The sequence below is a fragment of the Gymnoscopelus braueri genome (genome assembly GCF_963280865.1).
Source record: "Gymnoscopelus braueri genome assembly, chromosome: 21".
Classification (NCBI taxonomy): domain Eukaryota; kingdom Metazoa; phylum Chordata; class Actinopteri; order Myctophiformes; family Myctophidae; genus Gymnoscopelus; species Gymnoscopelus braueri.
In genome coordinates, this window is record NC_137623.1 from 43,807,380 (window position 1) to 43,821,110 (window position 13,731).

The 13,731-nt window shown below is 39.5% G+C and overlaps 1 protein-coding gene across 1 annotated transcript; it reads left to right on the forward strand.

Annotated features, from left to right (window-relative positions):
• Positions 1–12,246: 12,246 nt before the first annotated feature.
• Positions 12,247–13,731, forward strand: LOC308076718 (B-type lectin plumieribetin-like; the record flags this gene model as incomplete). The annotated part of the gene is made up of 2 exons (XM_080417153.1): positions 12,247–12,336; positions 13,465–13,731. The coding sequence occupies 2 exons, from the start codon at positions 12,247–12,249 to the stop codon at positions 13,729–13,731; spliced, it is 357 nt and encodes a 118-aa protein (XP_080273279.1).

Genomic DNA, 13,731 nt, shown 5'->3' on the forward strand with positions numbered 1-13,731 from the left:
TACCTTCAGGAGGCTTACTCCTGTAAAAGTCATAACCTAACCACCCCCCCCTTTTTTTTCTCAAAAAATGTTCTGTATATATTTTAGTTGTTCTTATTTTTCAATTAGTAAACTGTTTATATGATGTTCATAGTAGTGTATATCTGTCTGTCATTTAACGTCACTATGAATTGAGTACATGGGGACCCCATTTGAAACAAGCCGGTAGGCTTTCATGGGCTTTTCAATCCTATTTAGTTGACCTTGCTTTAAATCATGTCCTGTTTGAATGAAATTGGCAATCCACCTGAAAATGTATTGTCTGTTAAAGAGCTGGTGAGATGGTGAGCTTGTAGATCTGCTATTTTCAAAAGATTTTAATACATTTTGAACTTGTGAAATGGGACATTCTGCATAACGAGAAGCTTTAGTTTTGGTATTTAAAGTAGAAATTTTGATTGGCAATACTTTTATACTTTTACTCAAGTGAATTTTGCACACCAGAGTTTTACCTGTATTCCTACATTGTGGTATTAATACTTTTATTTTAAAGTAAAAAGCGTGAGTACTTCTTTCATCACTGCTTACCATAAACTCATAATATAATCCCTTGTGCATTCACTCTGATGAATTTAACCGTGCATGCTTTGACAATCAGCCCAGAAAGGTGAGCTTGTCTTGATTCTCTGCCTCATTATAATTGAGTCCCGTAGTGTGTAAACTCAGTTGTTTTGGTCCAGGTGTGTGGTACAGTAGGTACTAGGCTACTACCACGCTTCACAAGGCAGAGTATACAGTACAGCAGAGCTAACTGAAGTGAAAAAAGAGCTCTGGACCTCCTTGTTGACATTGGATTGGACCAGCTATAATTAAAAGCACATATTTCACATCAGAAGATGAATCAGTGGACTTTTATAACTTTTTCCTAATTCCTGAGCAGTGCCTTCCTTTGATAGTCAAGCTTCTGTCAAAATCCCAAGACGTCACATTCTCCCACTCAACATTCCAAGGGAAAATTATAAGTCAGTTTGTCTGTGCTCTGAAGTGGCACCTCAGAAATTCTGAACAGATCCAGTATGCTTATCCCTGGTAGCAATTTACAACCTTACATTCTTATGCACAGATCTAAAATCAGACTTGGGACTGATCGATAAAATGGACATAATTAGAATGTTGAGAATGGACATTAGAAAATATATGGAATTATGGAACTGGGAATTATGACACCCATAGCAATGATGAAAGGCAAGCTTTTCAGTGGGAGGATATTTCCTTTTTACTTAAAGATCTAACCATTGCTGGGAAAGTTCTTATCATAAATTGCTGGAATCCTTGACTCCCTAACCTTTTCAACAGCCAACTGTCCCTGTGCCTCCATCCTTCATACAGTAGTATCCCTAAGAATAACCATCCAATTAAAGCGGCACTATTTAACTTTTTTTTAATGAATATAATGCGATGTTGTCCAATCCGTAATGGTAGAGTAGCCTATGTTAATACAATATAACTTAGACAATTGGGGTGGTTGTATTTGATGTCCCTGCTCTTCTATTGAGACATTTAGATCGTGTCAAAGGTCATGTCTCACCTAGAGACTGGACACACATTTTGACCTGATGGTCAAGATTCAATTTATCCCCTGGCCTGAGCAAGCAGGCAGGCTCTATTAGCTCGATGGTAAGAATTTCAGCACTTCAGGAAAGTTAAACATGCAAGCTTTAATATGGGGCAAACAGATATTATGGACACGCATTTAAATAAAGGCGGAATTTCTGTATCTCTTGGCTAATTTAGCCAAATTGATTGGGTCACAAGATTCTGAGAACAACAACAGGCCAAAGACCACATGCTGAAAGGCCTGCGCTGTATGAAAAGGTCATGGCCTTTTCATCCAAATCTTGTTGAAAAGGGCTTATCACTCGGGGTCCAGCACCAGCAGGAACCATAGCAGAAAGCAACTGTGTTATCAAGTTTGGAAAGAATGTTAATACCGCATTTCTTATTAACCCATTAAGATCTGAGGCCGATTCCACAAATACCTTCTAAACTTTTCCGTGCCAAGGACCGCCAACATTTTATGGATTTGGCCACGGACCCCCTTCTGAAAATGTTACAGGGACCCCCCAGAAGAGAAGCTTTGTGTAAAATAACTAATACAATTATTCAGACATTTTCAAAAACTTTCAAGATTTTTCAAAACATTTACAAAAAATAGCAGATGTACAAGCTCGCAGTGCGGCACAATGTGACGCCCTGTGAGCTTGTATATCTGCTATATTGTTTTTTAGAACCACTGCTCTAAACCACTGTTCTAAATCCTAAGAGTTTTCTGAAAAACGTATGATATAAATTATTATTATATAGCTAAAATCTAAAATGACACAGATGCTTTCTTGATTTTAATGGGTTCACGCACACAAGGATTTGGCCTGGAAAGTAGCCGTTTTGACGGAGGAGGATGAAGGAGATGTTCTTCTAAAAACCAAATGTCCTCTTAAATCAAATTGTGGTACAGATGATAATATAGCTAATTTATTTTGGTCATGCTGCTTCTCCCAAATTGTGGACCTTTATGACCGTGGCTAACTAACCATTACACCAGAGACCCCACAGAAAGGACATTTCCTGAGACTCAAATGATTATGAAAAATTGAGAAGATGGTGGACTGATGGTGGACTGCTATGAGCTGTAAAAATGAAGGAATTTGTACATTTGTACAGAAATGTTTTATGTACCACTGGAATCAGTAATTAATCATTTAGGATTGTATAATTGTGGATAAAAGGAACAATAAATGTGCATAAGTGAAGAAGTTGTGGAATGTTTTTTTTTTGTAACCAGAAGAACATTATAATAGATGTACTTTAAATGGAATAATCTGTTCAATAATATTGAGGAGCAAAATAAATGTTTTTAAGAGACGCTTTGATAAATCATGTTGAAATCAGTGCTAGATTGTTATGGAATATGTTTTGTAAATACTGCATGTCTGCATTCTTACTGCCTGAATTCACAAGATGCAGTACTGCTGTAAGTGAAGTGGAAAAAGAGATCTGGACCTCAATCTATTTAGGGACGTTTGACCGAGCAATTCTGACCATGGAACTGCTAGTCTTGCATGGCCAGACTGTATGGAACTGCAATCATTTTAACCACAGATTTCACTTCAGAAAATGAATCAGTGGACTTTTTTTATAACTTTTCTTCATTCCTGAGCAGCAGTGTCTTTGATCTCTAAAGCTCCTGTCGAAATCTAAGAAATCACATTCTTCAACACCCTGTTTCACTCCAAAAAAAGGAGAGAAATTAAAACAGTTTGCTGCTGACTGCTGTGTGAAATGAAATGGTATCTCAGAAATTCAGAACAGAACTGCCTTCCTTCTTCACCACATAACAACTCCCTGTCTCTGCTTGTAAACTCATCTTCCAACTTTCTGGTCCATCTATGAAAATGCCTCACCCTGTCTAATCTCAAGGAACGAAAAGTCGAGCCGCACACTGTTGCTGCTCCCTTAGTCAGTTGACAGTTCATTTTATTGTAGTAGATAGTGTAGTAATAGTGACCTTTTGATCTCCAGGAAATTCTTACAAGCACGTTAATAGAAATCTGTGTCTATGTGAGACATGACCTTTGACAATCTATATGTCTCAATAGAAGAGCAGGGAGACAAAATACAACCACCCCAATTGTATAAGTTATATTGTATTAACATACTCTACCATACAGATTGTATACGTTGTATTGTATTAACATACTCTACCATACAGATTGTATAAGTTATATTATATTAACATACTCTACCATACAGATTGTATACGTTGTATTGTATTAACATACTCTACTATACAGATTGTATACGTTGTATTGTATTAACATACTCTACCATACAGATTGTATACGTTATATTGTATTAACATACTCTACTATACAGATTGTATACGTTATATTGTATTAACATACTCTACCATACAGATTGTATAAGTTATATTGTATTAACATACTCTACCATACAGATTGTATAAGTTATATTGTATTAACATACTCTACCATACAGATTGTATAAGTTATATTGTATTAACATACTCTACCATACAGATTGTATACGTTGTATTGTATTAACATACTCTACTATACAGATTGTATACGTTATATTGTATTAACATACTCTACTATACAGATTGTATACGTTATATTGTATTAACATACTCTACTATACAGATTGTATACGTTATATTGTATTAACATACTCTACCATACAGATTGTATAAGTTATATTGTATTAACATACTCTACCATACAGATTGTATAAGTTATATTGTATTAACATACTCTACCATACAGATTGGACAAAATTACATTTTATTCATTACAAAAAAGTTACATAGTGAGGCTTTAATTGACAATTTAAGTTTAATCAACAGTCTTCTCCTTTCACTACGAACTTCACAGTCTGACCACCAGGGGGAACCTCAGACACTAATTTCTTTAAACGTCTCTCTCTGGGTTTGCTGTGAACTTCTGTTTGCATGTATCCCCATTGCTCTGAAATTTTAATAACTGTTCTTTGCTTGAAGATCCATTATTTGTACATCACTCAAGCCTTAAATAAAGTATTCACTCAATCAATCAAAAAATGTTTTATGAGTTCAAAACAGCCTGAACAACTTGAACCCCAGCATCCCTGACCCTATTCCGGGGCGAACATTTGCCAAAAACAGCAGATCTACAAGCTCACAACGTATCATACGGCGTTGTGAGCTTGTAGATCGGCTATTTTCGGCGAAGAGATTTTTTAGATCGAAAAAAAGAGTGTGCCAAGTACAGTGCAACTCAGGTACGTTTTACTAAGTATAGAGAGACTAATATTGTTAAAGGATAGTAATGCCGTTCTGTTGGTCCTTCAGTTCATCCATCCAACACTTTGGTCCCCAAACATACCTTGAAAACTGGTTGGTTTGTCTTGAAACTGGCTGTGCACCTTCATACTCATTCTGTTGACCCCATGACCTTTATTCTAGCACTTCAAAACGTACACATGCACAACAACATATCTCAAAATGGAATCTTGCTCAGCGCCCTGAGGAGGATCTCTAACCCTTTGAATGACCCTATGACCTTTCCTTTAGTGCCACCCTTAGGCCAAAACTCCCATTTATTTTCTGTTTTAAAAGGCACTTTGTAGCTTTTATGGTACTTTGTTGCATTTTTTTAGGCTACGTTAAGCTTTTGCTGCTGTTGGGGAAGAAGGGCTGCAGTAGCCTGGCATGGCCAGACAAATATCACTGAGTAGATACTAGATATTAGTCTGGAATCTCTGTGTGGAACCTGCATTTCCGAGGGGCAAATAAAAAAAAAAGCCTCTGGTGATAAACCCGCCCCCATTTTTACATACTGGGGCCTGATTGGTCCCTCACAACTTTGGAGAAATCCAATCTCTATTGAGAGGGGCCAGGCCTAATCTGGCGAGGGATTTTTTTTTTTGCAATGGCAGATTTGTCGGTTAATTTTAGTGAACGAGCGATTTCGTTCACGTTCACGACAATGATTCGTTCAAATGATTCGTTCACGTTCTCGTTCAGTAGCGCTATTTTCTAGTGTTCAAAATTTACTCGAGTAAAAGTACAAAAGTATTGACATCAAATTATACTAGTACTAACATAGTACTAACATATTTGAAAATAGCCTAGGTATAAAATAGGGCTAAAGTGTTTAATGTATGTTTTATAATGTGTGTAAAACACCATCGCGGGAGCGTTTTTTTTACGTCGCGCGTGAACGTAACAGTTTCAGAAAGTGAACGAGCTCGTTCACGTTCACGGCAAATGAACTAGTTATTTTGAACGAATCGATCATGAACGACACATCACTAGTCTGGAACCAGGCTAGTGCTGCAGTGGTTCAGGAAGTAGAGCAGCTGTGTGGGGGCCAGAATAATCATGGTTCGATCAATTCCTTGAGGTAGGGGGGGGCATTTCCGTAGATGCACTGGTGTGTTAACAGGGTGATTTTGAATTCTGTCCGGGAGGAGATGGGAAGCCAGTGCAGTGATTTGAGAATGGGGGTGATGTGCTCGTATTTGTGCACTCTCGCCAGGATCCTAGCAGCGCTGTTCTGTACGTATTGGAGCTTTTGAAGGCTCTTGCTAGGGATCCCGACGAGAAGTGCATTACAGTAGTCCAACCTGGAGGAGACAAAGGCGTGGACCAACTTTTCGGCGTCAGGAAGAGTGAGGGTGGGGCGGAGTTTAGCTATATTTCTAAGGTGGAAGAAGGATGTTTTGCAGAGGTGTTTGATGTGGGTCTCATAGTTGAGGCAGGGGTCCATTTTGACGCCCAGGTTGGTGACAACTGATGAGAGGGGAAGGACCTGGCCGGAGAAGGTGATGCTTGTTATGGGGGATGATTTAACTTGGTGTGGGGTGCTGATGAGAATGGCCTCGGTTTTGCAGATGGTGATTGTGGATGAAGGTGATGGTGACGGGTATGACAGTGGGACTGCAGAGCGGGGGGGACAGGGGGGGTCCATTTTTATGTAGAGCTGTGTGTCATCAGCATAGCAATGGAATGATAGTCCATGCCTGCTGATGACACGGCCGAGGGGGAGCATGTGGCCTATAGTTGCTTCTTTTGGGCTTGTTTTACTAGACCTGGTTGCTTATTTCTCTCACAAAACACTGGTCATGATGAGCAGTCAGATTGCCAAACCACACTGAGACACAGCCAGTCAGAACACTCTCAATGGTCCAGTGATAAAGGCTCACATGAGCACTCTTTGGTACTCTTGAGATTCCTGAGAAAGTACAGTCTTTGCTGTGCATTCTTGACATGGATTGGATAAGGCGGACAGACAGATGAAAATAAAATGGCTTTATAAATTGCAATGAAAGCTAGTGTTACTGCGGTGAGTTGCCCATTTTCATTAGGCCAACCACTTTCTAGTCCATCAGTGCCACTGCCAGCAACAGCTGCAATGGTTCCGCTGCTGTGTCAAACTTGCAAGTGCAACCCATCAATTACTCATCTTGTGCCATTTAGATGATTTCAACCATGACGTATAATGTGATAAAAATAAAATTTCTTCATGATCTGTGATTTTGTGTACTGATATTGTGAACTGCTAATATGATTGTGACTGTGATATGGTGTAACTGTTCAACTGATTGCCAAGCAAGGACCTCTCCCCTACACAGGTGGGGATGATGATGTGTATGCTTAAAATTGAGGGCCATCATCACTTTTTAAATATGCTCTGAGGAAGGCTGAGGCCGAAACGCGTAAGTGGTCCCAAATGAGAATGTGTATCTGAGCCAGTCTTGCATCCTTTATTTTGGAGTGCACCTTTTTCCACTTTGGTGGTATTTGACTATGATTCAAGCCTCTTAGTTTGAGGTTTAGCAGAGTAATTGATGGGTTTCACTTGCAAGTTTGACACAGCAGCGGAACCATTGCAGCTGTTGCTGGCACTAATGGACTAGAAAGTGGTTGGCCTAATGAAAATGGGCAAACTCACTGCAGTAACGCTAGCTTTCATTGCAATTTATAAAGCCATTTTATTTTCGTCTCAAGAGTACCAAAGAGTGCTCATGTGAGCCTTTATCACTGGACCATTGAGAGTGTTCTGACTGGCTGAGTCACAGCTGTGGTTTGGCAATCTGACTGCTCATCATGATCAGTGTTTTGTGAGAGAAATAAGCAACCACAGGTCTAGTAAAACAAGCCCAAAATAAGTGAATATAGGCCACATGAGCACTTTAAACCTATACTGTGTATACACTGGCTATTTGAAAATAGATGATCTACAAGCTCACAAACAAAACATTTTCAGATGGGGGGGGGGGGGGGGGTAGGGACAAATAAATTTTAATTTGGGGGTCCATGACATGAAAATATTCGAGAGCCACTGGTTTATAATAATTTAAAACATTTGAAGCGAGCCCAAATAAGCGACCACACTTTAGAAACAAGACCCCAAAAAAGACGCAACCCGCAACTACCAATATTTACAAGCAACTTTACAGAAAAAGAAGCCCAAAGTCGCTTATAATAAGGGGATATGGCAACCTGACTGCTGGCTGCTACAGAGGAAAACCACAACTTAATAATACAACTCATAATATTTACACCACTTTCCGCAAAGGAAAAGACCAAAACATCATTAAGAGGACACTGGCACACGCTCTGCCCTCGCTCCTTCTATCTATAAAAAAAAACACCACTCATCTCAGTAACAGCTTCTTTCCACAGGCAGTCAGGTTTTTGACAGTTTTTGTTTATTAATTATTTGTATGTTATTTTAAAATACAAGACATACATAACCACATGCAGAACAGAAGAAACAAAACAAAACCCTAACAATTACCCACCCTCCCACCCATGTCCAGAGGGGAGTAGAATAAATGAATGAACTCATGCAAATAAGAAAAGAAACAAATAATAGTAATAACAGAGTAGAATAAAAGTGGGCGGATTGCTAATCCTTAGTTGTATCGATTGTGGTTAAGGAGTTCATATACAAGAGAAATCAGGTTCTGTAGAAGTTTTTCAAGGAACCTCTAACTGTGAATTAACTCTTTTATAAGTGGAGAAACGTTGACAAATCTTTTAACCCATTCAGACCTGTGGTCGATTCTACAAATCTTCAAACACAAATCGTCTTCCTAGTCCTAACAGTTTTTTGAAAAAACGTATACTGCTATATCAATGGTTCTGAAATGTTTTCATGTCAAGGACCCCCAACATTATATGTATAGACCATACCCGTAGGGGGATATGCGCACATGATCTGGCAACCCGGGAGCCAGCAAACGCAAAAACGCTAATAAACAGCGGAGATTTTGTGTAATCGGAAAACGGGCTTCGCTGTTAGGTGCACATGGTAAGGGTGAATGGTTGTGTGCAAATTCAGATCAATTGCTCCAGCCACTGAGGAGAACCGGGCAGAACAATTTTGGCCTCACCACGACACCATGCACGCACTACAGAGGTTTGTCAAATTATAGGAGGATTTGGCCACCGACCCCCCATATTTTGTTCCAGGGACTCCAAGAAGCAAATATTTGAGTTAAAAAATGTTGCTTTAAAATGATATATATTCAAAAATGTGCAAACATTTTCACAACTTTTCAAAAAATAGCAGATCTACAAGCTCATAGTGCGGCACTCTGTGCTCTGACATTATATATCTGCTATTTTTGAATAGCCAAAGGAATGTGACTATTCAAACCAGGATGACACACTAGGAGGGTTAGGGCTCTTCCAGTGTACCACGTCTGGCTATGAGGGACACAAAGGTTGCTGAACAGCTGACACACCCATATTTACTCTGCACATTATTGCTTACTGTATATTGTGTGTGTGCATAATATATATGTGTTTTTTGTTGGTTTTAGATTATGTGTCCTTTGGCAGGAAGAGAGCCAGAGAACAAGTATTTCATTGTGTCATTAAAACACATGACAATGAGGTTGAAAATGAAGTTGAATGACAGCACACTGCTTCTGGTCTTCAGTAATTACATTTTAGAAATTAGATTAAGGACGCCGCAAATCTGTTGTCCTGAGAGAACATGTCAGAACATTTCTTGTCTATTGAGTTGAAAAACAGATCTGATCTTCTTGTGGCTCAAAGTGAAACGTCTACAGCTGTCTGCCTTTCTTCTGTCCTGCAATGTAATAATCTGTGTATAACACATAGGCAACTCCACACAGAGCTCTCAATATTAAATAAGTCAACCAGTCACATTTCACCACAGTTTAGAATCATGGCCCTGTACTCATGCCAGGTGCTGAATCTCAGCCTTTGATGACACCCAAAGGTGATTAACAGACACAGTAGTTCATCACAAACTGCTGGCACTTCTGTCTCTGGAGAGAGAGCAAAGAACCTGATATAGCCACTACATTCATGTGTGGATTAGCCTACTGAGCTGCATGCGCTCAAATCGTCAGGCGGTTTGGGCATGCTGGTGGTGTGGCTCAATCGGTTAATGTGTCAACCACATAACTGCAATGTCTTGGGTTCAATTCCAGATTGCCCGGTTAGTTACCTTCTATAAAAAGCCCCATAGGGAAGTTGTGATAACGGTGATACAATGATTGATGAAGGCAAGCGAAGCGTAATTTATGTTTCTGCAAAAGTGTTGTGCAACCAGTGTTGTGGTGCAAATTACTTACTGAAATTACTTACTAAAAAAACATATTATTTAGGTATATTTAGGTAAGGTATGCTACTAAGTAATGCAAGTGATGCATTATATTACTTTTGCATTACTTGTGCATTACTTTCATAAAGCACCCTCTCATGAAGTGCAAAAGGACTAGGCATACTAGAAAATGGAAGAGGGTGGGCAACATGGAATAGAGGAGAATGTCAGAATAATTGGTATTAAGATTATATTTTAAGAGCCTACATAGATGTCAGCAGCTAAATGCAAATAGCAGGGTATTTATGAAAAATAAATACATAAATAGCAAATAGCAGATAAACTGCATTGGCATTAGTCTGCAACAGTTTCTAGTACTGTTACTTGACATAGTAACTGTTACCAAATGACTCAATTTGTTCATCATGAAAGTAATATTATTATGTAATGCGTTACTTGTGTAACCCCAACACTACAACTCTGCAATGTGCCACTCATAAATAAATTGGTATTTTCAACGTGTCACATTTTGTATACCATGTTGACAACAACAGAATGCGGTCCCTGAATGTAACTGTAATCGGTATGCAACTTTCACGGTAGTCAACAGCATGGCCATCGACACCAGCCACTTTTTTGGGGCCTGCATGCCTTGATTTCAATGCCAACATTTTGATTCATGTTCCGCAGGTTGAGTCAACGTGGTGCAAAAGGCTGCCCCTATAGAGAGGCCTTCTTGGGCTTCTTTCTACCCAAGCATCAAAATTGAGAGATGATGATGGAAGAACCGGCTCTGATGCTCAGAGAGCATGATTCTGAGGGACCAAATTGGGATTGATTCCAAATCCATAGGTTCTGGGGGATACAGGGCTGACCCCGAAGGAAGTGTGGTCCAACAAGTGGTACTATCTCATCACAAATCTACAGCAGCTACCCAGCTGTTGCTTTTTATTTACATAAATACTATAATTTTCATTGGGTATGTATGAGTAAGGATGTGTGTGCTATGGGATTGTTGTTCTAAGAATAAAGATTAAATGAAAATAAAGATAAAAGTAGTGCCAGCAGCTATTAGACAACTGTTACTCCCTCATCCTGAAATAACAACACTGTCGTTTTGTAAACGCAGCAAAAAGCACAAGTGTTTGAACTGAACCCACTCATTCCTCTAATTTTCCATCTCACTACAACGGTTGATTCAGGGGAAACTGGGTCATGAATTGTATCATCAATTATACAGTAATGCAATTCCTCACGAATTCGGAATAACTGTCAGAGGGTTTCAGTTATCTCCCTTCTGTCTCCCTTCCTATAAAAGAGAGAGGTTTTCGGGAGAGGAGTACACTTTACCCAAAGATCCATCTTCAGCCTCTTCTCTCCGAGTCCACTCCAGCATCAGCCTGTGAGTATACAGAATCAGTATAATGCTTGTCTCTGTGTACTCTCCATATAGTGTGAGAAACGCATGATAGATCTTTAGTTTATATTCTGCCCAGTTGTGAGGAATCTTCTTTTTTTTTTAAGGCATATTACTTTACTCTGTGTTCATGCATAGGTCTATTTTGAGTTGTTCTGTGTTTTAGGCAGTGGCGGAAAAAGTACTCACATTTTGTACTACAAAATACTCTGTTACAAGTAAAAGTCCAGAATTCTAAATGTGCTTGAGTAAAAGTATAAAAGTATTGGCATCAAAATGTACTTAAAGTACCAAAAGTAAAAGTACTTATTAAGCAAAATGTCCCATTTCAAGTTTTCAAATGTATACAAATCTTTTGAAAATAGCAGATCTACAAGCTCACAATGCGATCTGCTATTTTCAAATGGCCAAAATGTATGGCCTACAAAGTAACAAATAACTAAAGTTTTCAAATAAAAGTAGTGGAGCAAAAGTACAACATTTGCCTCTGAGATGTAGTGGAGTAGAAGTAAAAGTATTGGAAATTGGAAATACTCAAGTAAAGTACAAATACCTCAAAATTGTACTTAAGTGCATGTACTTAGTAACTTTCCACCACTGGTTTTAGGGATGTGCTGCATCCTTTGTGAAACATTCCAGATATTTTTTGTTTATACGTAATAATAACCCTTTGCGCATATTTTGCACTTTTATATCTGTTTCAGAATCATGAGCAGGAACTACTTGTCCAAGTATGATGAGCTCCGCAGGGGGGACTACCTCATGTCCAACAACCACGAGTGGAAGGCTCTCTTCCAGGTCAGTATTGTGGGAACATAAATCATGACATTGCGGTCACTTTGACACGATCTAATGGCCAAGGGAGACCATTTTGTGGACTCAGTAGCATTATGGAATCATATCTTCCATATGCAGGCCTCTCGTGATTTACATAATAGTCTTATCAACTCATAAAACTTGATGTGTAGATTGCTTGTGCAAATTTACAACTGAGACAGAAACGTAGGCCTACAACCATGCAGTGATGGAAGATGTACTCACATTTTTTACTTACAGTAAGTAAAATTGTACGATAATACCCTATTGTGGAAATAATCTGTAAGTACAAGTTCGGTATTCAAAATGGACTTGGTACAAAAGTATTGGCATCGAAATGTACTTAAAGTACCAAAAGTAAAAGTACTCATTATGCAGAAGGTCCCATTTCACAGGTTTTCAAATGTATAAAACTAGAGGTTCGGGGCGCTGCGCGCCTCTCCCGTTTATCGGCTGCGCGGGGCTTTGTGTTTGTTGGTCCCTCCGTGTCCGTGTCGCTGCGTCAAGCTGGCTCTGTGTCGCCGCGTTGAGGCAGCTGCCAGATGTTCGACATATTTCAATGGCCTCTGCTTCGTTTTTGCTCGGCTGTAGTCGGCTGCACTCGGCTCGGTAGGACCATAGAGTTAAAGGACCCGTATGAGACCGACCATACACCGTACACCGACCGTCGTGCATGCGCGCCACTCTTAATTGTATATTAGGATGTATAAAAATCCTTTGAAAATAGCAGATCTATAGCGACGTGTTGTGAGCTTGTAGATCTTCTATTTTCAAATCGCCAAAGTACTGTATATAGGTCTGAAGTGGTTTTGTGATAATAATCAAAATCTACAAAGTAACTAGCAACTAAAGTTTTCAAATATAAGTATAGTGGAGTAAAAGTACAATATTTGCCTCTGAGATGTAGTGGATTAGAGGTAAAAGTATAGAACATTGGAAATACTCCAGTAAAGTAAGAAAATACCTCAAAATTGTAGAGATAGGCTCCTGCCCTATAGGCCTCATGGCTCGGAAAGGCTTACTTACTTACCTCAAGACTGTACTTCAAGCAGTACTTGAGTAAATGCACTTAGTAACTTTCCACCACTGTAACCATGTATTATCTTACAGGACGACGGCAACTTTGTGATCTACGGCTGGAAGCCCATGTGGTCCTCGGAGACGGGCGGCCAGCGAGACGCCTGGCGCATGTGCATGCAGGACGACTCCAACTTCGTCATGTACAAGAAGGACAACAAGATGATGTGGCAGACCAAGACCCAGGCCACCGGCGGCTTCAAGATGTGCCACATGTACCTGAGGAACGACGGCACCATGGTGATGGAGCGGGACGGGGAGGAGGTGTGGTCCTCTGCCCAGTCCAAGGGCTTCAAGTAA